Below are 26,729 nucleotides of genomic sequence, written 5' to 3'. Positions count from 1 at the left end.
CTTCATGTCCACTTCTTCCTCATGGGACTCGAGAGGTCTGGAGCACAGCCCCATGAGGAGAGGCTGAGGGAGCTGGGGTTGCTTAGCCTGGAGAAGAGGAGGCTCAGGGGAGACCTTCTTGCTCTCTCCAACTCCCTGAAGGGAGGCTGTAGCCAGGTGGGGGTTGGTCTCTTCTCCCAGACAACCACCAACAGAACAAGAAGACACAGTTTAGGCTGGAGGTGAGGAGAAAGTTCTTCCCAGCAAGAGAGATTGGCCATTGGAATGTGCTGCCCAGGGAGGTGGCGGAGTCCCCATCCCTGGAGGTGTTCAAGAGGGGATTGGATGTGGCAGTTGGTGCCATGGTTTAGTTAGTCATGAGGTGTTGGGTGACAGGTTGGACCTGATGATCTCTGAGCTCTTTTCCAACCTGGTTGATTCTGTGACCCAATGCCAGTTATGCTGGGTCAACAGGATTCAGGTTTTTTGAACAGCTGTGGTACCCCTGCTACAGACTTTCTTTAGCATCAGTCACCCTAATGAGTCTTCATGTTCCCGCCACAGGTTTTGTGAAGACCCTTTTCCTTTTGAGAAGATGCTTTTTGGGCACAGCCACAAAAGGACACAGTCTCAAGCTGCACCAGGGGAGGTTCAGGCTGGATGTTAGGAAGAAGTTCTTCCCAGCAAGAGAGATTGGCCATGGGAATGTGCTGCCCAGGGAGGTGGTGGAGTCACCATCACTGGAGATGTTTAAGAGGAGCCTGGATGAGGCCCTTGGTGCCATGGCTTAGTTGATTAGATGGTGTTGGGTGATGGATTGGACTTGATGACCTCCAAGGTCTTTTCCAACCTGGTTTATTCTGTATTTGAAATTCTCAGAACAAGGTGTCTGAGAGCTTCACCAGCAAAGGCCAAAGGCAAGAGCAACACCTTCATTAATAATCCATTTCCAGCTCTGCCACTGGTTTTGTTTTGGGGTTTGGTTTGTGTTTGTTTTTTTCTGCCAGCACATCACATGGATTTTGTCAAGTACCTACAATGAGTAACAGTTTGATACTTTTGTGCTGCAGTTCAAAAAGAGCTGATTTTTTCCCTTACCCTTGTAGAGAAATGACACCACTTCCACCCACAGTGAGAGACACACACAGCAAGGGTGTCAAGTATACCACAATGAACACAGTGTGAAATGAGTGGGTACCTAAGCTCAGAGAGAAGAGCACCTGTTATGAAAACAACTCAAAGCTGCTTTGTTCCATTAAAAGTAAACATGCAATTAAATGGACTAATTGCAAGAGCTACTATCTTAGCCTGGAGAAGAGGAGACTCAGGGGTGACCTTATTGCTGTCCACAACTACCTGAAGGGGGGTTGTAGACAGGCAGAGGTTGGTCTCTTCTCCCAGGCAACCAGTACCAGAACAAGAGGACACAGTCTCAGGCTGCACCAGGAGATGTTTAGACTGGAGGTTAGGAGGAAGTTTTACACAGAGAGAGAGACTGCCCATTGGAATGGGCTGCCTGAGGAGGTGGTGGAGTCACCATCAATGGAGGTGTTCAGGAGGAGACTTGATGGGGTGCTTGGTGCCATGGTTTAGTTGGTTGGGTGGTGTTGGATGATAGGTTGGACACGATGATCTTGAAGGTCTCTTCCAACCTGGTCTATTCTATTCTATTCTACTTTACTCTACTCTACTCTACTCTACTCTACTCTACTCTACTCCATTCCATTCCATTCCCCAGTAAAACACACCCCCCTGCAAGCAGTTGGTCCTTCTCAGCTGTCCAGCTCTGCTCCTTCAAGTTACATCTGCTGTTACCGGCCAGCTAAGCTTTCTTGACCCCTCCAGCCCCTTGCAGTTCCATCAGCTCATCTCCTGTGCTGCTGCCCTTCTTGTTTCTTCTGAATTTGAAGTGCCAGCAGAAGACAGCAAGGGCCAGGAGAAGGATCAGAACCAGTGGTAAGGCTAGGATGAAGTTCAGCAGCGGTGGGGATGAGCAGATCCTAGTCAAAGCAGTTAACTCTGGAGGGGAAACAAAAGGAAATAAATGTGAGGCCTGAAGGTAGTTTTGAGCTTCCCTCCTACTGTTTCCATAGGTTATCTTCTTATCACTTTCCCCCTGGTAGCCTCAACAGCTACCAGTTGTTTAAAATTCATAGAGGCTACCCGAGGAGAAGGGAGAGAGAAAAAGGAGAAAACAGGCAATTTGCCTCAATTTCTTGTTTTGGGAGGTCAGACAGAGCCCCATCTTGTTCAGCTGCAATTTCCCAACTGAAACAGCTTGGCTCTTCAGTTAACCCATTCCAGCCTGGGCTCGCTAAGGAAAAGCCAGATATCCTTCACGTCCTGGGTCCTTGCTAGGCACCAGTGATGGCAGGGGGAGGTAGAAGTGTATCAGTGGCTGCACCACCACACAAGGAGGGACAAGGGGAAAGCAGAGAGAATCAGATCAAGGAGTCCCTGTCTCCCCCATACAACTGCCCCTCTTTGCTTCTGCTGCTTTGCTATCTTATTTCAGCCATACCAAGCTGCCAGCAGCTGTGAACCCTGCCCCTGGCAGCTCCGACAGGACAGCTCTCCAGGTGAAGTGGAGGCTCTCTGTACTGCTGGAGGACCCTCTGAGTACTTGAGAAAAAACATGATTGATCAGTCTTGCTAGCTGAGAAGGTCTCATTTGCAGCTCCCTTAGTTTAGGAAAGATGTTGTGTTGCTGAGAAGGGCAGCAAAGCTGGGGAGGGGTTTGGAGCACAGCCCTGTGAGGAGAGGCTGAGGGAGCTGGGTTTGCTTAGCCTGGAGGAGAGGAGGCTCAGGGGAGACCTTCTTGCTCTCTACAACTACCTGAAGGGAGATTGTGGCCAGGTAGGGGTTGGTCTCTTCTCCCAGGCAACCAGCACCAGAACAAGAGGACACAGACTCAGGCTGCACCAGGGGAGGTTTAGGCTGGAGGTGAGGAAGAAGTTCTTCATAGAGAGAGTGATTGCCCATTGGAATGTGCTGCCCAGGGAGGTGGTAGAGTCACCATCACTGGAAGTGTTTAGGAAGAGCCTGGATGAGGCACTTGGTGCCATGGTTTAGTTGATTAGATGCTGTTGGGTGATAGGTTGGACTCAATGATCTTGAAGGTATTTTCCAACTTGGTTAATTCTATTCTATTCTATTCTATTCTATTCTATTCTATTCTATTCTATTCTATTCTATTCTATGCTAGTCTAGTCTAGTCTAGTCTAGTCTAGTCTAGTCTCTCATTTTTTGCCCTGGCCACTGTTTAATCCTGGCCATCAAAATCTCCTCACTAGATGCACAGCTCTAACACTGCAAACTGACCCCAGATGCACCTGGCCTACCATGAGTAGTCACATAAACTCCTTTGGGTCTGTTTTATCCATCTCCAAGTGTTGCTCCTGTCTTCTTTTTACCCAAGACCCATGTGCAGATGTTTTACACTTGCTCTGCAAAACCATTCTGTCTGCTGATTTTGAACTGTCCATGGGGGATGCACACAGCCTGGTGGGGTATGTGTGACTTTAGGGGACAAACCAACCTAGGAAATACTCTTGATAGTGAAATTGGCTTTTTTACCTTGCTACCTTGAAAGCTCCAGGCCTCATTCATATAGATGGAAGTAGCATTTACTCTCTCACAGGAAAGCAGGGAGAAGACCCCACTACATGAATGGCTCTATCACAGAATCAATAAGGTTGGAAAAGACCTCAGAGATCATCAAGTCCAACCTATCACCCCACACCATCTAATCAACTAAACCATGGCACCAAGTGCCACAGCCAATCCCTTTTTGAACACCTCCAGGGATGGGGACTCCACCACCTCCCTGGACAGCACATTCCAATGGCCAATTACTCTTTCTGGGAAGAACTTTCTCCTCACCTCCAGCTTAAACCTCCCCTGGCACAACTTGAGACTGTGTCCTCTTGTTCTGCTGCTGGTTGCCTGGGAGAAGAGACCAACCCCCACCTGCCCACAACCTCCCTTCAGGTATTTGTAGACAGCAAGAAGGTCTCCCCTGAGCCTCCTCTTCTCCAGGCTAAGCAACCCCAGCTCCCTCAGCCTCTCCTCACAGGGCTGTGCTCAAGGCCTCTCCCCAGCCTCCTTGCCCTTCTCTGGACACATTCAAGTGTCTCAATCTCCTTCTTACATTGAAGGACTCAGAACTGGACACTGTTGTACTAGGGAGCTAACCTAAAGGCAGTATCAGGGGTTAGAGCCCAAGCGACTCTTGGTTATGGGTATACCTGCACAGGTCATTGCCCCTCAGAGAACTCCAGAGCACTGCCATTTGTGAGCCAAAGGGGCATGTCTGTATTGCTGGGGCAGCACAGACACAAACTCCCAGCCAGTTAATCTCTTGGATTTTGTGAAAACCACGAAAATCAATGGGCAAAACCAACTTAGACAAAAGCTGGAGGAGAAGTTTCCAGCAGCTCCTGAGCAATTTCAGCGATGGCTACTGCACCAGTAATGTGTAACAAGAGACAGGGGGAGCTAATGAGGGAGAAATCTGAGAGCTAGAGGGAGCTGTGATGGACAGCAGCAGGAGCATAACAGCAGGGAGACAAAGCGCCGTCAGTTCTTCCCTGCGCAATTAAATCCAGATTAGCTCTGCTGAAGGCGTAGCGGCGTGAGAGTGGGCTCCATGCCTGCCTGTGCCAGTAGCAGGCACAAGGGAGGGCCCTACAGGTCCCACCACATCAGTCAGCATTTGTAATTGCTGCTGAAGCTATAACCACACTCAGGCACCCAGGCTGCCTTTGGGCATGGCAGCTACAGAGAGGAAGGCACAGGAACTGCAGCATTCTCTCAGCTGGGTGCAACGCCATTGCTTTCACAGCTCATATTTCTCCTTCCTCATGGGTCATTTGAGCCTCCAATATCCCCAAGCAGGCAGCACAAGGGTACCTTCTTACTGCTTGTTACTCCCCTAAAAACCACTGAGTGCATCTGGCTGAAACCTTTCCTATTGTCAATCCAAACTTCTGCATGCAGAATCCAGCTCTGCCTTTGCCCACAGCGTGCACCCCAGCTCCTGCCAAGAGGATGAGGCTCTTTGTGGAGACATCACTGGAGATGGCTTGCCATAAAAAAAAACCAACAACAAAACACACCAAGGATTTTTTTCCTCAAAAGAATGAGAATTCAGGTCACAATGGTGCACCTGAGTTTGTGCCCACAATCCAGCAGGGAGCTCACCAGCTGCAAAGCGCTGCGGAGACAAAGGGCACTCGGTGGTGTTGCTGGGACCACATGCCTCACAGTCGGAGCTCTGGGTATCTCACCTCCAACGTTTACAATGGCAAGCACCCGAGTTTCAGCCCTGGCAGATCAACAGCACTGGAAATGGGATCTCATTGCCTCCTCCCACCAGGCCCATAGCATGTGTCCTTTGAAGGGCTCCCCTCCCTTCCCTGGTGTAGTGGTTTGGGCCTTAACTGGGAGTTAAAAGCCCAGATGGGGGAAAGGCTGAGAATCTCTCCCCCACTCCCCCCTCCTCCCCCCAAACAGAGAGGGAAGAAAGAGGGTAAGGAGCAAATCCACTGAACAATAATCTGGAGTTGGCTTGGAAGTAGAGAGATGAAGAATTTTCTTTAAACTATATATATATATATAACAATAACAGGAAAGGTTCACAAGGGCAAGGAACAAGGATGGATGGGAGGGGGACAAGAAAGAATAATACAAAACCAGTCTCTCTCTGAGGAGGTGCAGAGGCAGCAGGGAGAAGGATCAGGTCCGGCCACGTGGCTGAGGAGCAGGAGGGCAGCTGCAGCAGCTCTCATCCAGCAGAGGCAGGAGCCAAAAGGAGAGCCAACAGCTACAATGTCCTGCTTTTTATACCCTAGCTGGGCAGGGAGGGGGGAGTGGAACAGACTCAGCTCCCCAGGGGAAGACGCCCTGCAGGGAGGCTAAAGTACCTGCAAGCCCTCCACACTGCTTTGTTTTTTAGTTGTCAGAGAAGGGCATTAACCCACCACACCTGGTTCCCAATATAACTCTGGCAACCTCCCCAGCACTGAACCCCTCTGCATCCTTGTCATTGCAGCTGGCACCACCAGCAGAGAGCTGCTACTGTCTCCCCTCTGTGGTGGGTTAACACCCATCCTGAAAAAAAAAACAGGGGGGAGGGCTTGTGGGTGCTTTGCCCTCCCTGCAGGGTGTTTTCCCCCCGGGAAACTGAGTCTGTTCCACTCCCCCCTCCCTGCCTAGCTAGGGTATAAAAAGCAGGGCATTGCAGCCATTAGCTCTCCTTTTGGCTTCTGCCACTCCTGGACAAGAGCTACCTTCCTGCTCTTCTGCCCCGTGGTCAGGCCTGATCCTTGTCCCTGCTGCCTCTGTGTCTCTTCAGAGAGAGACTGGTTTTGTATTCTTGGTTTTTTTCCCTCCTCCCATCCATCCTTGTTCCTTGCCCTTGTGAACCTTACCTGTTATTGTTACATATATATTGTTTAAAGAAAACTCTTCACCACCCTACTTCCAGGCCGACTCCAAATTATTGCTTGGTGGCTTTGCTCCCTCCCTTTCCTTTTTGTCCTCTCTGTTGGGAGGGAGGAGAGGGGAGCAGGGGAGAGATTCTCAGCCTTGCCCCCATCTGAGCTCTTAACTCCCAGTTAAGGCTCAACCCACTACACCCCCACAGCCCAGTGTGGATAAGGGTGAATGGGCGTGGGGTGAGCAGCCCCCCACAGTCAGCAGCATTACCTGTCGGGACGGTAGTGAGCTGGGTGTAGCCTGAGCGCGCCAAGGCTTGCAGAGCCCAGCCCTTCTCCTCGCCCAGCTCCTGCCACTCCTCCACCTGGCAGAGGTAGACCCCAGCATCGTGCCCCTCCACCCTGCTCAGGGTCAGGCTGAAGTCACCGGCGGCAGGGCGGCGGAGGTGCAGCCTCCCTGCCAGGCTCTCGCAGGGGTACTCGATGGTGCCGTCGCGCCGGAGGGTGAGCAGCCTGTCCTTGCCCCGAAACCAGGCGGCAGAGAGGTGGGCGGCGGGCAGGGGGGCGCCTCGCAGCAGGCAATGCAGCGTCACGTCCTCGCCTTCCCTTGCTGAGATGCTGTGGTTTGCTTCCTCCAGCTGCAGCTGACGCTCTGGGGTGGGATGCAAGCAGAGGGAGACGTCGTGGTGTCGCACTGCCACAGCAATGCTCCTGCCTGCACCAGCAGGCAGTGAGAAATCTTCAGGGTTGGGGATTAGGATGGCCTTCGGCAAGAGCCTTAGCAGGACACTCACAGGGCCCTTACTCTCATGACTCATTCTGCCTGGGATGCTTTCTCCCCTCACCATCATAGAATTGTTGGGGTTGGGAGGCACCTCAAGGATCAGCCAGTTCCAACTCCCCTGCCATGGGCAGGGACACCTCACACTAGAGCAGGTTGCTCAGAGCCACATCCAGCCTGGCCTTAAAAACCTCCAGGGATGAGGCTTCTACCACCTCCCTGGGCAACCTGTGCCAGTGTCTCTCCACCCTCATGGGGAAGAATTTCTTCCTAACATCCAATCTGAATCTACCCATTTCTAGTTTTTTCCATTCCCCCCAGTCCTGTCACTCCCTGACACCCTCCAAAGTCCCTCCCCAGCTTTCTTGTAGCCCCCTGCAGATACCAGAAGGCCACAAAAAGGTCTCCTCAGAGCCTTCTCTTCTCCAAACTGAATAACCCCAACTCCCTCAGTCTGTCCTCATAGGAGAGGTGCTCCAGGCCTCTGCTCATCCTCGTGGCCCTTCTCTGGACACCTTCCAGCACCTCCAGATCCTTCCTGTAATAGAGACTCCATAACTGGACACAGCACTCTAGGTGAGGTCTCACCAGTACAGAGTAGAGGGGGAGAATCACCTCCCTTGACCTGTGGCTATGCTTCTCTTGATGCAGCCCAGGCTCTGGAGCTTCTCATCCACCAGCACCCCCAAGTCCTTTCTTTCAGGGCTGCTCTCAAGCCAGTTGCTGCCCAGCCTATATTGGTGCCTGGGATTGCCCCAACCCTGATGCAGGACTTTGTACTTGGTCTTGCTGAACCTCATGAGGTTGTCATGGGCTCACCTCTCCAGCCTGTCAAGGTCCCTCTGGATGGATCCCTTCCCTCCAGCTGTCTGCTGCACCACACAGCTTGGTGCTGTCAGCAAACTTGCTGAGGGTGCACTCAGTGCCACTGTCCATGGCACCAACATCTCTGACCCTGTTTGCAAACTTCTGCTGCAACACTTCCCATTACCCCCAGGTAAGTGATAAGGCATCCTTTGGGCCAAAAGCTGTTTAGGAAGCTGAAATTCTCTGATCCATTTCATTCAGGGCTGCAGTCTATAAGCCAAATGAGGCTTTAAGAGAGAAGAACAGAGCCACACAGACCCATCATGCACACCAGTGCTGCAGTGCCTAATCTGGAGGCAGCTGGGTCCACAGCCTTGTTCTCAGCAGCAATGTGCTGTAGGCTAAGGAAAACTGACCACCTTGCTTCAGGATGCTCAGGAGCACTAGCATAGGAGCTCTGTTCGTAGCACTGTGCAACCAGCCAAGTGGACCATGCATTGGAGGGAGCAGGCAGAAAGGGACCTGGGGGGACTGGTTGATAGTAGGCTGAACATGAGCCAGCAGTGTGCCCAGGTGGCCAAGAGGGCCAATGGCATCCTGGCCTGCATCAGGAATAGTGTGGCCAGCAGGAGCAGGGAGGTCATTGTGCCCTGTGCTCAGCACTGGTTGAGTCCTGTGTCCAGTTCTGGGCCCCACAGTTTAGGAAAGATGCTGAGTTGCTGCAATGAAGCTGGGGAGGGGCCTGGAGCACAGCCCTGGGAGGAGAGGCTGAAGGAGCTGGGGTTGCTTAGCCTGCAGAAGAGGAGGATCAGGGGAGACCTTCTTGCTGTCTACAACTCCCTGAAGGGAGGTTGTAGCCAGGTGGGGGTTGGTCTCTTCTCCCAGGCACCCAGCACCAGAACAAGAGGACACAGTCTCAAGCTGTGCCAGGGGAGGTTTAGGATGGATGTTAGGAAGAAATTGTTCACAGAAAGAGAGATTGGCCATTGGAATGTGCTGCCCAGGGAGGTGGTGGAGTCACCATCACTGGAAGTGTTTAAGAAGAGCCTGGATGAGGCACTTGGTGCCCTGGTTTAGTTGATCAGATGGTGTTGGTCTTGATCTTGAAGGTCTTTTCCAACTTGGTTAATTCTGTGTTCTGTAGTCTGTAAAAGCTATAACTGACTTTCGTATGTAGCCTTAGACATCATCTGCCAGTGGCAAGAATACCAGCCTGGTTACTTTTGGAGGATGTGGTAAATCCTCCTCATTCTCTGTTTCCCCTAACGTTTCACAGTATCACAGTATAACTAAGGTTGGAAGAGACCCCAAGGATCATCAAGTCCAACCTGTCTCCACAGACCTCACGACTAGACCATGGCACCAAGTGCCACGTCCAATCTCCTCTTGAACACCTCCAGGGACGGTGACTCCACCACCTCCCTGGGCAGCACATCCCAATGATGAACGACTCGCTCGGTGAAGAACTTTTTCCTCACCTCGAGTCTAAACCTCCCCTGGCACAGCTTGAGACTGTGTCCCCTTGTTCTGGTGCTGGTTGCCTGGGAGAAGAGACCAACCCCTTCCTGTCCACAACCACCTTTCAGGTAGTTGTAGAGGGCAATGAGGTCACCCCTGAGCCTTCTCTTCTCCAGGCTAAACAATCCCAGCTCTCCTGCATCCTGAAGTCAGATGCAGTGCTGGAACTGCTGCTTCTGCTAAGGCCTGCTGGCTCAGGGGAGGCCTGGTGGAGGCTCCAGCATAAGGGGATCCACCTTTCTCCAGAGGCACCTCTACAAAAGAGAGCTGTCTGCTCACCTGGGAGCTTCAGCTGCAGCATGGTCCTTCCCTACGCTGCCTCTCCGAGCTGGTACCAGCCATCACCCAGCCACAGCCACTCCTCCACCACGCAGTAGTACCTGCCCTGGTCCCTGGGCCTTGCAGAGAGTATCTGCAGCCAGAAGGCAGAGCTGGACACTCTCTGGCTCAGGAACCGAGACTTCTGCGCAGGAGATCTGAACTCAGCCCCGTATTCCAGCACGCTGCTGTAGTCAGCCCTCAGGATTTGCAGGGGGGGTGCCCCTCCTGGAGGAGGTAGGAGGTACCAGGTAACAGCCAGCTGAGAATTGTTGTGGGCAGAGAGGGTTCTGCACTCAATGGCTGTGTCAGCACCGGCAGCAGTCTCCACAGAGCTCTCCGTCGCAGCCACCCGAAGCTTGCTTTCTGAGAATGCAGAGACAGAGCCATCAGGCTGGCTTCAGCTGCCAACACCTGGATGCTGGCAAGGGGAGGAACAAGGCTGGTCTGAGAGGTCTGCTGAAAGAGGAAGGACAACGAGGCTGCTCAGAGGAAAAAGACCCTTTAGGGGATGATGGAGCAAGGGGAATGGGGAAAGGAAGAAAAGAGTAAACCCACACAGCCTTATATCAACTATGGAGGGGTGCTACTGGGCAGGGCAGTAGTGGAGGGAGGAAGCACCTGAGGGACCATGGGGCAGGAACAGAGAGATGGAGACAGCCACTGTGATAGAGCTTGGTGGTAAAGTGTCTGTCTGAAGCAATGTGTGTGTCTACCACTGCTTCTGTTAACAGGCTCACACCTAAGTGACAAAGCCAGCCCACAGCTTGGGAGGCTGTGAACAAGTGTCTCAGACTGACTACAGAGCCTGCGTGAGGTTCACTAGCAGTCACCATCTTAGGGTTTGCTGTGGTTGTTAATCAAAAGGCCTGGAACACAGCCCTGAACATCTGCTGCCATTACACCCAGAAATTGTTCAGCTTAGTGCTGAGCAGCTCAGGAGAGCTGTGGTGCTGTCCCCCTGCCAGAGTACAGAGTTATTCCCACTGCTCCTGTGTTGCTCCTGGTTTGAGGGACCCCCTTAGAACAGAACAGAACAGAACAGAACAGAACAGATCAGATCAGAACAGAACAGAACAGAACAGAATAGAATAGAATAGAATAGACCAGAATAGAATAGAACAGAACAGAATAGAATAGACCAGACCAGATCAGGTTGGAAGAGACCTTCAAGATCATCACGTCCAACCTATTATTCAACCAAACTAATCAACTACTGTACATTACCCCCTACTGTACATTACCCCCTCTCCTCCAGAAGCAGCAAAGCTGCAAACTAGTTCCTTCCATGGGCCTCCAACCACCTGCATTTCCCCTCAGCCCTCCCCTCCATGCTGAGACACCGTCTCTGTCAGGTGGGGACAGCAGTGAGGTGAAGAAGCACACACAGAAAGCTGCCTGTTGGTAGACACAAATCACTCAGCACAAGACACCATCAGGGTTTTAAGGGACTGCAGGCTGAGTTTCCATTCTTGGCATTTTCCTTCTGTATGAGCAGGGCAGCAGAACACCCTGTGCCACAGAGGCTGGGGGCAACCAAGCTCCCTGGTTAGGGGACAGGCTGCAGAAGTCATGCAGAGATGCTCCTGCAGAGCGTCTCAGCCCCGTGCTCTCAGCAGCAGGCCAGCAGGGCCCTCTCCTCCGTGGTGCATCCCTGAGGGGAAGCAATCGGTGAACTGATCACCATGGAGAAAACAAAACACTTGGCTGTTAACTTCAGCTGCTCAGTACAGGAGAGTATCACTCAGCCTGCTCAAGTCCAGGAGCTTTATTCAGGAGCCTAGAAGTGAGCTCTGAGAAAGGGAAAGAAAAAATACCACAGTATTTCAACTGAAGAATTTACTCCCTTTTCAAAGGCCACAGGAGAGGAGCAGACAGATGTCAGGGATGGCTTTCCTTATGTGCCATCCCCAGTCACACCTACCAGGGAGACCACGCTGGCAGAGCAGCTCCACCACTCATCACAAATAGTTCTGTCACCTCTCCCAGCAAAAAGGAGCTTCAGGGAAGTCAGCTGTGGGGCTATGCCAGACCAAAACGTGTGCCTGCCTCCACCTGAGCGCCTCTGAGCAGCAGTCCAGTAGTCAGGGGCAGGCCAGTAAAACCCAGGGTCTTTCCCCACACCCAGAGAGGCTTCCAGCACAGAAGACAGCAAACTGCCTGAGGCATGGGCCTCTCACCAGTGGGTCTGGCACCCACTGAGGTACAAAATGCTACTGGAGCTTAAAGAGGAGCCATGGGAGTCACTGCTGTGAGCACTTGATTTCAATGAGAAAACTGCTGTTGTGCTCTCGGAGAAGATCACCTCAAGCACTAGGTGCAAAGCTCCTTTGCTCCAACCCCAGGTCTCTTCTCCTTACTGCTAAAGATCAGTTACTGAAAAGGGCAGAGCAGCTGCCTCCCTCTTCCTCTGGCACAGAAGGATGTGGTGCTGTCTTCCTTTCATTTTCAATTTGGTTAACCGAGCTGAGCCTCTTGCTGCCCAGCTCCCTGTGAGCCCTGCCTGCTGACACCACAGGCAGCTGCACTCAGGGAGCGTCCCCTCTAGGGCTGGGCAGCAGCTGGCTGTCCAGGGCACTAATGATGGGAGTCCACCAAGAGCTAGATGCTGAACTACTTAAGAAGCCAGAACTGGAAAAGCTCTGTCTCCCTTCACCTCATGTTATGACCTTGCACACATCTCCCTCTTGTCTTCAGACAGATCCAGAGCCACAGCGGCGTTTCAACTCCTACAGCACCACCTGACACCGAGTGGTAAAGCAAGGGCTGAAGCAAAAGTCAAGAGCCCCAGCAGCTCTGTAGGCTTCAGACATTAGGTTTTATATAGGAAGAAACAGGCTGGTGATTGTCATGATTTGCAGCTTAATTTTCTGCAGCTTTGCCTCACCTCATTGCTGCTAGAGCCAGCTTCCTTCCCAGACTTACTTCCCAATATCCTTCACTGCCTCTAGCTGCATTTCCCAGGGAGACAGCACTAGAGCAAGCAGCTGCCTCCCATTGCACATCACCCCCTCCCAGTTCCCACCATCTGTACAGTACCCAGTAACACCTGCAACACATATGGAGGCAAATGCTGTAATATCTCACTGCTCCATTGCTACTATCTCCTCTGGGTAGAATCACAGAATCCATAAGGTTGGAAAAGACCTCAGAGATCATTAAGTCCAACCTGTCACCCAACACCTCATGACTTCAAGTGCCATGTCCAACCCTTTTTTGAACACCTCCAGTGATGGTGACTCCACCACCTCCCTGGGCAGCACATTCCAATGGCCAATTACTCTTTCTGGGAAGAACCTTCTCCTCACCTCAAACCTCTTGGGTGTGAAAAGTGAAACAATGATAGTTCTAAACAATCCAATTGGAGAGATAATGGACTAAATGATGGCATTTAACAGGCCCAAGTGCCAGGTGCTGCACATTTGCCACAACGACCCCATGCAGTGCCACAGGCTGGGGTCAGAGTGGCTGGAGAGCAGCCAGGCAGAAAGGGACCTGGGGGGACTGGTTGACAGGAGGCTGAACATGAGCCTGCAGTGTGCCCAGGTGGCCAAGAGAGCCAATGGCATCCTGGCCTGGATCAGGAATAGTGTGGCCAGAGGAGCAGGGAAGTCATTGTGCCCTGTGCTCATCATGGTTAGGCCACACCTTGAGTACTGTGTCCAGTTCTGGGCTCCTCAGTTTAGGAAGGACATTGAGACTCTTGAACGTGTCCAGAGAAGGGCAACAAGGCTGGGGAGAGGCCTGGAGCACAGCCCTGTGGGGAGAGGCTGAGGGAGCTGGGGTTGTTTAGCCTGGAGAAGAGGAGGCTCAGGGCAGACCTCTTTCTCTCTACAACTACTTGAAGGGAGGTTGTAGCCAGGTGGGGGTTGGTCTCTTCTCCCAGGCAACCAGCAGCAGAACAAGAGGACACAGTCTCAAACTGTGCCAGGGGAGGTTTAGGCTGGAGGTGAGGAGAAAGTTCACCACTGAAAGAGTATTTGGCCATTGGAATGTGCTGCCCAGGGAGGTGGTGGAGTCACCATCCCTGGAGGTGTTTTAGAGGGGATTGGATGTGGCACTTGAAGCCATGGTTTAGTAGTCATGAGGTGTTGGGTGACAGGTTGGACTTGATGATCTCTGAGGTCTTTTCCAACTCGTTGATTCTAGGATTCTAAAGCCAGTAATATAAACTATCTTCTTTTTTTGCTCCTTCACTCTGGGAGAGTAACTCACTTCTGCTTGGCCTTGGCTGCACTGCTTTGTTGTGACTGGTATTAACAACAACTTCTCTCTGCTCTCTTTTCTCTTGTCCCTCTTTGTGTGCAGGGGGGTTAGGAGTGGGCAGGAATTGGAGAAGTCATTGCAGCTCCCCTGCTCTGTGTCCAGGGGGGTTCCTGTGCTGTTTATGAATTGTACCTATCTGTAAATACTGCAAACACTGTGTACTTGCACATATCCATTGCACTTCATGCTAGATGGTAGTTTTGCTTGTAAATACAGCTCCATTTGCTTCCAGCTGAGCTGCTCTGGCCAATTTAATGTTGGGAGGCATTTTCAACCCACCACAAGAAGAGAAGAGCAGCAGTGGAGCAGGAGGGAGAGCACCATGGAAACCAGACAGAATAGGGAAGGAAATGTGTCAGTTTATGCTACCACAATCCCATCAGATGAAAAACCCCACAGAAAATGCTTCATTTCAGTTTGCTGGGGTGTGAGCCCACAGTTTCAGGGATTAGAGGAAGGAGCACCTAATGCATGAAGAAAGAGTAAGAACTCTCCTTTTCTGGCAGAACAGACACGAGGGGGGACATAACCAGCCACATCCTTACACTTGCCTCCCCAGAGTCAGGGGTTTTGGACATAACGAGCCCTTCAGTTCCCCCAGCAGCCCCAGGCGTGCGCAGGATGAGCCAACACCATGCTGCTGCCAGGGGTGGTGGGGAGCAGGCACACAGCAGGCTGGCTGGCAGAGGCTGTGGTGCCTTTGCAACATCTCTCTTCCATAAGAGGACAAGACTCCCTGCACAATGCTGGCAGGCACCGTGGCAACACAGACACTGCCTGCAGAGGTGCCCATAAAAGGGAATCCTGGGCAGGTCCCCTGGCTGTGCCGTCCAGCTGTGCCTGGGAGGAAATACCTCCACACAGAGCCCCTAGCACCTTGCAGCTCAGTGCTGGCTCCCAGCCTGGCAGAGAGCCCTGGTGCTTTCTCAGTGCACCTCAAACATGCCAAGGGAAGCTCAGGGGGACACAGACATACCCTCATACCAGCTTTAGGGGCTGGTCTCTCTCCATCACCCTCCAACCCCTGCAAGCCCACACCATGTGAGGCACCTCACACCTCCAGCATTCAACTGGGCTCCTTGGAAGGGACTACTACTTTCCAGAAGCAAGGCTTGAACCCTAGCAGCAAGGCTGCTTCCTATATGCTTGGCATAATTTGCAAACAAATTGACCTTGCCACTCCCCAGCACCACATTCGCCTCCAAGAACATCATAAGGAGCTGCGGAAGCGCCAGGACAGGCAGCACCATCTCATGTGGCCCTGAAAGGTGAGCCCACTGGGGACACCCCGGTCATCAGTGGTTCTGGTTGCTCCTGCTCACGTTTGATTGATTTGAAGTTGCAGAAGGAGAGATCTGTGCTGAAGACATGCCTATGGCGCTGCTTACCTGGCAACACCACCTTTATCCCTACGGCATTGGAGCTGGTGGTGGCTGCAGGCTGCCCCAGTGGCACAGTACTCCTCCTCCAGACCTCCACCTCGCACCGGTACGTTCCCTCGTCAGCGGCCATGGCATTGTGGATGTGTAGCCTAAAGGAGGTAGCAGTCTTCACCAGCTGGGCTTTACCCTGGAAGTGTGGCTGTGCTGCCCCCCAGGCCACAGCACCACTGGGAAAGACCTGGCCCAGCTCATGGTAGAGGCCAGTGGGAGGGCTGGGCTGGAAGAACCACCCCACAGACACTGGCACTTCTTTGAGGCTGTAGTTGGCGCTCACTTGGCAGACAAGTTCAAAACTCTTCCCGCACGTGACGGTGGCAATCCTGCTTCTCAGCGTGGCTTGCAGACCAAGACCTGCTCAGGAGGAGACAGAGCCCTTGGTGCTGGGACAGAAATCCTGCCCCTTGTCACCACCCTTCCCGAGCAGCACCAGCCCCACTGTCCCAGCCACCTCAGCCCCATGGCAGCCAGCAGCCCTGCTGCTCCTCTGCTGGTGCTGTTCTCCTTCGAGTTGCACTGTGCTCTTCCAGCCTGGCATGGCACCTGGCCCTCTCATACCCCATACCCCCACTCTCCATTCCCCCTATGGCAACCTTGAGTACCCTCTCTTTCAGGATCTAGTCCCACCCCACAGCAGGGAGCCAGCAATGCTCTACTGATGCTGCTGCCCTGTTAGCTGTTTCTTTTCACCCTCCACACAAGCCTAATGACTCCTGAGCCCAACTGGTGCTCTCAGGCACACAGCACAGCAGTAAAAAAGGTAAAATACCTCAAAACACAGCTAAAAGCTGCCTCCCCATAAAGGCAACCATTCCAGCAATCAAAAGAAGCAGCAGTGGGGGAATTGCATGCTGGGGAGGTTAATGGCTCTGTGCTCAAACAGGAAGGCAGGAGAAGCAATTAGATAGACCAGAGGTGTATCTTTGACAAGGGCCATCATGCAGCTCCACAAGTGCCTTTGCTGAGCTTAATTACTGTAAGTAATTATGCAGCTAGAATAGATGTTTTGTATTTCAAGAGAAGGAGACAGTCAGAATGACCTGCTGAGTAAGCCACTGCCTTTTAGCTCTCTGGACACTCTAGACATTGTGTCCCACTTGTCCGTCACAAAATCTCTCATTGTCAGGTCACCCTACACCGGCAACAGAGGTCACGGCACAGAAGACCTCCATCCTACTGACAAGTGTCCACTGGCCTCTCCAGCCTGCCTCCAGGGTGGCCATTCTGACAGACCAGAGGTAGGGGTGGCTCAACTTACCCATGGGGATGACTCTCACTGATGTCTCCCCCTCCTCTGTCCAGCTCTGGCCTCGGAACCATTCTGTCGCTGTGCACCGGTACCGGCCGCCGTCGCCCTCACCCAGCGTGCTGGGGATCACCAGGGTGAAGGCGCCGGAGCTCGCTTTCTCCAGCCGGAGGCTTCCCCGCGTCCTGCTGTCCCGGTAGGTGCTGCCCAGGCTCAGGGTGCCGTCCCGCTCCATGGTGGCCACCAGCACCCGGGCTCCTGGGTGCTCCGGTGGCAGGTGCCACCACTGCACGGACACAGGGCTGGTCGCTCCTTGCACCTCACAAAGGAGGGTCAAAGCATCTCCAGCCACGACCTGCGGAGTGCCGGTGGACACGGAGAGGCGCAGGCGGCTCTCTGCAAACGACAGTTACTGCGTGGGAGGGGACATGGCTGTGCTCCTCAAAGCAAGCCAGGCATACTCTGCCATTAAAGGAGGAGGCTAGATAAACCCTGGCTTCTGAAAAGGAAAGGAATGATCTAAAACTCTCAGTCAGCCTTGTCTTAAAACTTTGGAGAGGACTTTGTGGTTGTTTTGTTTCAGGGTTTTGGTTGGTTGGTTGGTTTGTTTTTCTTTAATGCATTTCCTCAGACACTGATACATAAAGAAATACTTAAGGAATACAGAATACAGAACTAACCAGGTTGGAAAGGACCTCCGAGATCATCAAGTCCAACCTATCACCCAACACCATCTCATCAACTGAACCACGGCACCAAGTGCCTCATCCAGGCTCTTCCTAAACACCTCCAGGCATGGGGACTCCACCACCTCCCTGGGCAGCCCATTCCAATGGGCAATCACCTCTGTGTAGAACTTCCTCCTCACCTCCAGCCTAAACTTCCCCTGGTGCAGCTTGAGACTGTGTCCTCTTGTTTTGGTGCTGGTTGCCTGGGAGAAGAGACCAACCCCCACCTGGCTACAACCTCCCTTCAGGGAGTTGCAGAGAGCAATAAGGTCTTCCCTGAGTGTCCGCTTCTCCAGGCTAAGCAACCCCAGCTCCCTCAGCCTCTCCTCACAGGGCTGTGCTCCAGAACCCCCCCCCAGCTTTGTTGCCCTTCTCTGGACACCTTCCAGCAACTCAACATCTTTCCTAAACTGAGGGGCCCAGGACTGGACACAGGACTCAAAGAGAGTCCCAATAGACAGCTCCTGATACATCAGAATAGTAATCATCTAGCTGTGAGAAGGAAACCAAGAGTCTCCTGCACATCTTTTTTAGAGGGGTTTCTCACAAGTCATCCCTGCAAAACAGGGAGAACACCCTGGGGAAAACACCAATGACCTCTCACCACCACCACCACTGCCCAAAAGTGCCTGCTCTGCTGGGTCAGCTTAGCATCTCCAGGAGTAGCAACAGGCATTGCTCACCATTTTCTGTACCAAAGACACCAGAGGACCTAGCTTCCCCTGAACTTTACCTATTTGCCCCAAAACTTACTGCAAAGAGACTGAGCTAAAGGTTTGCACTTTGTTGACAGCTGTTGCACATCATGCTAATGATGTGGCCAGTCAGCCTGGCCTCAGTGCCAGGGAAAGTGATGGAGCAGATTATCCTGGCAGCAATAACTGCGCACCTGAAGGATGGCCAAGGGCTCAGGTCCAGCCAGCATGGATTTAGGAAGGGCAGGTCCTGCCTCTCCAACCTGATCTCCTCTTTAGTATCTTCATTGATGATCTGGATGAGGGCATTGAGTCAGTCATCAGCAAGTTTGCAGATGACACCAAGTTAGGAGCAGATGTTGGTCAGTTAGAGGGCTGAAGGGCTCTGCAGAGGGACCTTAACCGACTGGATAGATGGGCAGAGTCCAACGGGATGGCATTCAACAAGTCCAAGTGCCAGGGGCTGCACTTTGGCCACAGCAACCCCAGGCAGAGCTACAGGCTGGGGTCAGAGTGGCTGGAGAGCTGCCAAACAGAGAGGGACCTGGGGGTGCTGATTGACAGCTGCCTAAACACGAGCCAGCAGTGTGCCCAGGTGGCCAAGAGGGCCAATGGCATCCTGGCCTGTATTAGGAATAGTGTGGCCAGCAGGAGCAGGGAGGTCATTGTGCCCCTGGACTCTGCATTGGTTAGGCCACACCTTGAGTACTGTGTCCAGTTCTGGGCCCCTCAGTTTAGGAAGGACATCAAGACACTTGAATGTGTCCAGAGAAGGGCAACAAGGCTGGGGAGAGGCCTTGAGCACAGCCCTGTGAGGAGAGGCTGAGGGAGCTGGGGTTGCTTAGCCTGCAGAAGAGAAGGCTCAGGGCAGACCTCATTGCCCTCTACAACTACCTGAAAGGTGGTTGTGGCCAGGTGGGGGTTGGTCTCTTCTCCCAGGCAACCAGCACCAGAACAAGGGGACACAGTCTCAAGCTGTGCCAGGGGAGGTTTAGACTCGAGGTGAGGAGAAAGTTCTTCACCGAGCGAGTCATTCGTCATTGGGATGTGCTGCCCAGGGAGGTGGTGGAGTCACCATCCCTGGAGGTGTTCAAGAGGGGATTGGATGTGGCACTTGGTGCCATGGTTTAGTCATGAGGTCTGTGGAGACAGGTTGGACTTGATGATCCTCAACGTCTCTCCCAACCTTAGTGATCCTGTGATACTGTAATGTTTGCCAGAACAAGTGCTTTTCCCAGTCTTGTCTGCCAAAGAGCCCTGTGGTGCATTTACACTCTTGCTGCGAGCAAGTGTGCTGCCCCTGTTGAGATGAGGCCAGACCTGAAGCATTCTCCAGTCAGGGATCAGTGCAGGTGCTCCCAGAGGAGCAGCCATTAGGATTCACTCACCTTTTGGCTTCACGTTGACTTGGATGCCTGACGACAGATTCGTTTGGATGCTGTGAAAGTCTCCAGCAGCGCTCATCTCAGACACAGAGCACTGGTACACACCATTGTCCTTCAGCCCCACCTCAGAGATGGTGAGGACATAAACCATATTGCTTTGCTTGACTGCTTGTACTTGCCCCAGCTTGGCTCTCTTCTCATATTCTTCCTCCCAGACCAATACGCCCTTGGGGTCCACCCTGGCCACTTCCACGCCATCAAGGAGCCAAAGCACTTGGAAGTGCCTGCTGCTGCTCTCCTGGGATCCCACTGTGCAATGGAGCTGCAAGGCATCACCTTCAGAGAGGGAGCTTTGGGCAGCAGCAATGTCCACCGAGAGGTCTCTGCCTGTGGGCAATCAAAAGCACAGCAGGTGCTGGGTGGCCCTGCCCATGTTTCCCACCCTCCTGGCAGCACCAGTGGCTCCCCAGGGGGAAATGGGAGGGAATGCTCTACTCAAACATTTTCTTTCATAAGAAAAGCAACAAAAATGGAAATTTTGCCCATGGGGAGATGGTTGCTAGCTCCAGGCACTAATCAACACTTGCAGGTGAAGGAAGAGTCAGAGTCGTGAGGAGCTGAGCTCCCCCCTGTCACAGCAGCTAAATCCCCCAGAGCAGAGCACCCACTGGGACAGCCTTAGGCCACAGTCACCCCCTGCCCAACTCAGTCCCCTGAACTGAGTGCTGGCCTAACCCTGAGGCCTTGGGTGATGCCAGAGGGAACAGGAGGTGCCTGGCAGAGATTGAGTAGAGCAGGGGTGGATGGGCAGCACTGACAAAGGGCTATTTTTCAAACTTCCCTACTTTAATCCATTCCACACACAGTAGGAGGCCTAAGTCTCCTCTCTCTAAACACCTAATATGTTTTCCTACAGCATAATTCAGGAGCATGGTGTACTCACTTCAAAGCACAGTCTGACTCACAGTCCTAGTGCCACCATATATGAACCACTTAGGAGAAGACACAAGAGATAGTCTAAAACCCAACACCCATTGCTCTGGAGGGCAGCAGACTCATGATGGCACAGACAGACAAGCTATCTCCAGCAGGCGTCAGAGCCATGCAGCACACGCAGCGTGTCCTTGTATCCCACAGTGCACATGACTGAGGCACCGTGGCAGGCAGCTGACTGTTATCTATCTCAGGTCCTGAGGCCGTGAGACCCTCAAAACAATCCAACAATTGAGGTTTTCTGCATGCTGGAGCTTAACATTGCCAAGGAGCCAGCCTGCTGTGGGCACGTGTTGTTCTCTCTGCTAAAACCTCACAGGGTTGCATCGTCGCTGCTGGCATTTCAGATTCCCCTCCATGAACCTCCAAAGCAAGAAACACCAACAGCTCCTGAACCAGGGGTTGCTGTGGCCTCAAGCCTAGTTTCCTGCCCTCAGTGCCCACAGGAAGTAGCCAGACCCACAGGTGGGACCCTGGGCTGCCGTAGAGGCAGGCAAGAGCCACTGAAGGCTGCTGCTCTAGAGCCTTATATGCACAAAGTAGTTGAAGCGAACCTGTGCGTTTGCAAGGGCCTTACCCCAACTCATGACCACTAGTGAAGTCCTCCCTGTTTGCTTGTGGGAGATGTCCTTCCATGTCTCATCAGGATCCTCAATCCACTCAGCTGCCTCACAGTACAGCTGCCCCTGGTCACGCAGCTGCACTCCTGAGATGAAGAGCTTGTATGTGGCTTTCCCAACCTTGTTCAGCCGCACGTCTCCGGCCAGAAACCTCTGCAGGTAAGATGGCCCTGGGCTCAAAACAAAGTCCTTGGAGAGGGTGAGGACCTCCTCAGCATGGTGCTCTCCTACTCCCTGAAGATGGTACCAGCCAACAGAGAGGTGTGTGTGCTGGGCAGTGGACTTGGACACCTCACAGGTGAGCTCCACCATGTCCCCTTCAGTGCGGGTGAGGACCTGGGGTGCCATGGAAGCTGAGAGGGTGTCTGCAATCACTGAGCACAGGGAGAAAAAAGAGAGTGGAAAACATGGGGAAAAAATCATCTCTTGGCCTCAACTGGCAACCTGCCACTCCAAAACCATAGCCAGGCCCCAAGGGATCTGTCGACATAGGAGCAATATAGATTAGAATAAACCAGGTTGGAAGAGACCTTCAAGATCATCGTGTCCAACCTATCATCCAACACCACCCAATCAACTCAACCATGCAACCAAGCATCCTGTCAAGCCTCGCCCTGAACACCCCCAGCGACGGCGACCCCACCACCTCCTTGGGCAGCCCATTCCAATGGGCAATCACTCTCTCTGTGTAAAACTTCCTCCTAACCTCCAGCCTAAACCTCCCCTGACACAGCCTGAGACTGTGTCCTGGCAAGGCCTCCATCAGCCTATGCCAAGGCATGAAGTGATTAAAACCACAGCAGGGAAGAAAGCATGGTGAATATCTCTGCAACAGCCTCTTCAGTCAAACTACAGACAGTATTAATTAGGCAGCCCTAAAGAGACTGACATCCAGCACCCCACGATGCGAAGTGCAGTTCTGTATGACACCAGAATGCAGGAGGCAGCAGGAGCAAATACCAAAGTGGAAGTACCATACCACCACGTTGATATGGCTGCCTCACAGTAGGGCCTTTCAGTTTGCCTTTCCACCAGGTTGCCTTCCCTCTCCCAGGGCTCTGCAAGACCCTTTGTCTGTGGGTGTCCTGCTTGGGTCAAGTCCCGCACCCTGCCCTGAGAGGACATCAACAGCGAACGCACAGTGACCGAAAAGTCCTGCTGTCCCAAGTGCCTGGCTGTGAAATGTGGAGGCTGTGTCAGTAGCTGTGACAGTTTAGGCTGTGCCTTTAAGAAAAGGATAGCTGCAGAATTCTCTAGCTGAATGTTTGGGTGTAAAAAGGAAAACAAAGATTAACTCTAAAGGAATTTCATTGGTCAGATGTGAGATGTACCACAGCAAATCTCTCTCACATTCTTTTCTCTCACTCTCTCTATCTTCTGTCTTTTCTCTTGGCAGGCATGCTGACCCTGGCCAGAAACTGATAAGATAAGCAGCTAACTCCTTAACAACTGCTTTAAGCTAACTGAACTTCTTCTAATGTTTTTCTCCTTTCCTCTTTTCATCTAATTAACTGGAGGGGAAAGGGAAGGGGGGAGAGGTTGGGGGGAACTCGAGGTGGAATCCTCCTGCGAGGAGGATTTCTGTGTTGTGTTCTTTCCTGCCAATTCTTGTATGATATTGCAAGTGCTGTATATTTTTGTACATAGTCATTGCATGTCATTATTGCTTGCAGAATACAGCTACATTCGCTCCTCTGACTGTGCCTAGCCGAGTTGTGGTGGTGTGTGTGGGCTAAATCATCACACCACTGCAGTAGCTGAAGTGAACACCAGGCTGTGAGGCAGCAGAGGCTTCCTCTCCCTTCCCTTGTCCTGTCCTAAACTGGCCAATGTGGTCCCCGTCCACAAGAAGGGACGGATGGAGGAACCTGGAACCTCCAGGCCTGGCAGCCTGACCTCAGTGCCAGGGAAAGTGATGGAGCAGATTATCCTGGGGGCAATAACTGCGCACCTGAAGGATGGCCAAGGGCTCAGGTCCAGCCAGCATGGATTTAGGAGGGGCAGGTCCTGCCTCTCCAACCTGATCTCCTTCTATGCTCAGGTGACTGCCTGGTGGATGTGGGGAGGCTGTGGATGTGGTCTGCCTGGACCTCAGCAAGGCCTTTGACACAGTCCCCCACAGCAAACTGCTGGCTAAGCTGTCAGCCCCTGGCTTGGACAGCAGCACTCTGTGCTGGGTTAGGAACTGGCTGGAGGCTGAGCCCAGAGAGTGGCGGTGAATGGTGCCACAGCCAGGTGGCAGCCAGGCACCAGTGGTGTGCCCCAGGGATCAGTGCTGGGCCCCATCCTCTTTAACATCTTCATTGATGATCTGGATGAGGGGATTGAGTCAGTCATCAGCAAGTTTGCAGATGACACCAAGTTAGGAGCAGATGTTGGTCAGTTAGAGGGTGGAAAGGCTCTGCAGAGGGACCTCGACCGACTGGACAGATGGGCAGAGTCCAACAGGATGGCACTCAACAAGTCCAAGTGCCAGGGGCTGCACTTTGGCCACAGCAACCCCAGGCAGAGCTACAGGCTGGGGTCAGAGTGGCTGGAGAGCTGCCAAACAGAGAGGGACCTGGGGGTGCTGATTGACAGCTGCCTAAACATGAGCCAGCAGTGTGCCCAGGTGGCCAAGAAGGCCAATGGCATCCTGGCCTGCATTAGGAATAGTGTGGCCAGCAGGAGCAGGGAGGTCATTGTGCCCCTGGACTCTGCACTGGTTAGGCCACACCTTGAGTCCTGTGTCCAGTTCTGGGCCCCTCAGTTTAAGAAGGACATTGAGACACTTGAAGGTGTCCAGAGAAGGGCAACAAGGCTGGGGAGAGGCCTTGAGCACAGCCCTGTGAGGAGAGGCTGAGGGAGCTGGGGTTGCTTAGCCTGGAGAAGAGAAGGATCAGGGGTGACCTCATTGCTGTCTACAACTACCTGAAGGGAGGTTGTAGCCAGGAAGGGGTTGGTCTCTTCTCCCAGGCAAGCAGCACCAGAACAAGGGGACACAGTCTCAAGCTGTGCCAGGGGAGGTTTAGGCTGGAGGTGAGGAGAAAGTTCTTCACTGAGCGAGTCGTTCGTCATTGGAATGTGCTGCCCAGGAAGGTGGTGGAGTCACCATCCCTGGAGGTGTTCAAGAGGGCATTGGACGTGGCACTTGGTGCCATGGTCTAACATGAGGTCTATGGTGACAGGTTGGACTTGATGATCTTTGAGGTCTCTTCCAACCTTAGTGACACCGTGTCTTGGAAGCAACAGCCAGAGTTACCTGCAAGGGGGCATCTGGGCATCCCTAACTTGGCCACTCAGAAGTAGGGTAGCAATCCCTCAGTGGGGAGGGAAGGAAACTTTGTGCCCTCCAGTCCCATTAATCACTCCTTTTCCCAGCTGCCCCTCTGTCAGAGACCTAGAGATGAGCATTTCCTCCCAGGGCAAAGGTGGGGGCGGCAGCAACCTGCCTGCACCCTGCTGAGCAAGGGCTCTGTCAGGACCCACCGGAAAGCGTTGTCTTGGCGCTGTAACTCCCGAAGTACCTCTCGTCGGTGTTGGGCGTGTGGCACTCGTACTCGCCCGCATCCCGCTCCTGCAGCTCGGTGATGTGCAGCAGGACGGCGTCCCCCTGCACTCGCTCCACATAGATCCCTCGGCTGCGCACGCGCTGGGTGTAGATGGCGTAGGGGAAGGAGGGGTCCACGGTGCTGACGATCTGCACCTCCCGCTCCGGGGCGGAGGGCAGGTAGATGGACCACTGGAAGTTCTGCTCAGCTGGTCCCTGGTAGCCGCTCACCTTGCACCACAGCGTGACGTGGGACCCCCTCACACGGTAGAGAGGTCCCTTCTGAACAGTCACCACCCGCTGGCCAGTGCCGAAACCTACCAGCAAACAATCGGCACGTGTGGTGTTTACGGGAGCAGATGGCACCCAAGGGCGGCATGTGCTACCCAAAGCAGCAGTGGATCTGGCCATGCAGGGGACTACAACATAGCACTGGAAAGAATTACTGTGCAGCCTCAATTCTTTGAAGCACCCCTTGCTGGGGAGAGGCCTCGAGCACAGCCCTGTGAGGAGAGGCTGAGGGAGCTGGGGTTGCTTAGCCTGGAGAAGAGGAGGCTCAGGGCAGACCTTCTTGCTCTCTCCAACTCCCTGAAGGGAGGTTGTAGCCAGGTGGGGGTTGGTCTCTTCTCCCAGTGTGGTGGTTTAAGCCTTAACTGGGAGTTAAGAGCTCAGATGGGGGCAAGGCCACACCCAGGCAACCAGCACCAGAACAAGAGGACACAGTCTCAAGCTGTGCCAGGAGAAGTTTAGGCTGGAGGTGAGGAGAAAGTTCTTCATAGAAAGAGTTGTTAGCTGTTGGAATGTGCTGCCCAGGGAGGTGGTGGAGTCCCCATCCCTGGAGGTGTTCAAAAAGGGATTGGACGTGGCACTTGGGGCCATGGTTTAGTAGTCATGAGGTGTTGGGTGACAAGTTGGGCTTGATGATCTTTGAGGTCTTTCCCAACCTTATTGATTCTATGATTCTGTGAATTATAAGAGTAGATCTTGTAACAATGGGCCTCCAAACTTTGTCTCTTAGCATACTGTGGGTCACACAAGAGAGGCCAGAGCATCATGGCCAGAGGGCTGTCAAGCCTGTTCATGGCTGGAGAGCATCTCTCAGCCAGCTCTTCAGAGAGAACAACCAGGCAGAGGAAGTCTGTGGTGCGTCAAAATCAAGAGGACCAAGCACTCAGGTCCTGCATAGACTTGTGGGGAAAGGGAGCAGGTACCAGAGCTGACTGATACCACAGAAGGAGATAGAATGCAGAAGCCAATGGACACAGGACAGCAGAGGGAACTGGCAGACTGCATGCTGCAGAGGTGGTCCGTGGGCAGAAATTGGGGAGGGCATGGGAGAGGGGGCCAGCAAAAGCTCCCCTGAAGGCAGAGGGCACCTGGAGGCATCAAAGCCTCCCTTCATTTCTGCCTGCAAAGTATCTGGGAGGTGATGGCCACCTGTGCACTCTCCTCTCCCAGAGAGGTCCTAGGGGTGGTACTTGCTCTGCTCTGGTGCCCAGCATGCACACCCAGCAAAATGCTCGCAGGATGTGGGCACTGAGTCAAAACACAACCATGGAGACAAAGCCAGGAAAGAGAGCTAGTGGCAGCACAGCCCAAGACAGCCTCAAAAAGCTCTCTCAAGGGAAGGTGAGGTAACCCCCTCTGTACCTACCCCACACAGCCACAAAACGGAGGCATGCACATCCCCTCATCAAAACCTTGCTAAGGTCCAGGCTGTGGCTTTGGAGAGAAACCTCAGTGCCAGAAGGAACGTGCCATTGCACTTCTGCCCATGGCCACTGAGCCAGAGCAGCACTTGCCTCAGGGGGGCCCTGCTGGGCCCTGCAGCTCCAGCAAGGCACTCCATTAAGCCACCTGCCTGCCCCAAGAGGGTCCTTTACTTCCCCCTCACCTAACCCCAGGAAAGCTCCCACCACCAGGCAGGGCACTCACCCAGGAGGAGGAGAAGAAAGGAAGGCAGCTGCCAGACACCTCGCCAGCCCCAT

The 26,729-nt window shown here is 53.2% G+C and overlaps 1 protein-coding gene across 1 annotated transcript; it reads right to left on the bottom strand.

Moving 5' to 3' along the window:
- Positions 1–1,801: 1,801 nt before the first annotated feature.
- On the bottom strand, positions 1,802–26,729 carry CD101 (CD101 molecule). The gene is given in 9 exon segments (XM_054166142.1): positions 1,802–1,998; positions 6,688–7,068; positions 9,802–10,206; positions 15,495–15,899; positions 16,804–17,187; positions 19,603–19,986; positions 21,170–21,586; positions 24,681–25,073; positions 26,693–26,729. Coding segments are annotated over 9 exon segments (3,003 nt in total).

The sequence above is a fragment of the Dryobates pubescens genome, chromosome 12 (genome assembly GCF_014839835.1).
Source record: "Dryobates pubescens isolate bDryPub1 chromosome 12, bDryPub1.pri, whole genome shotgun sequence".
In the NCBI taxonomy this organism is placed as follows: domain Eukaryota; kingdom Metazoa; phylum Chordata; class Aves; order Piciformes; family Picidae; genus Dryobates; species Dryobates pubescens.
Note: the sequence above shows the minus strand (reverse complement) of the source record. Positions and strands in the feature narration are given on the sequence as shown.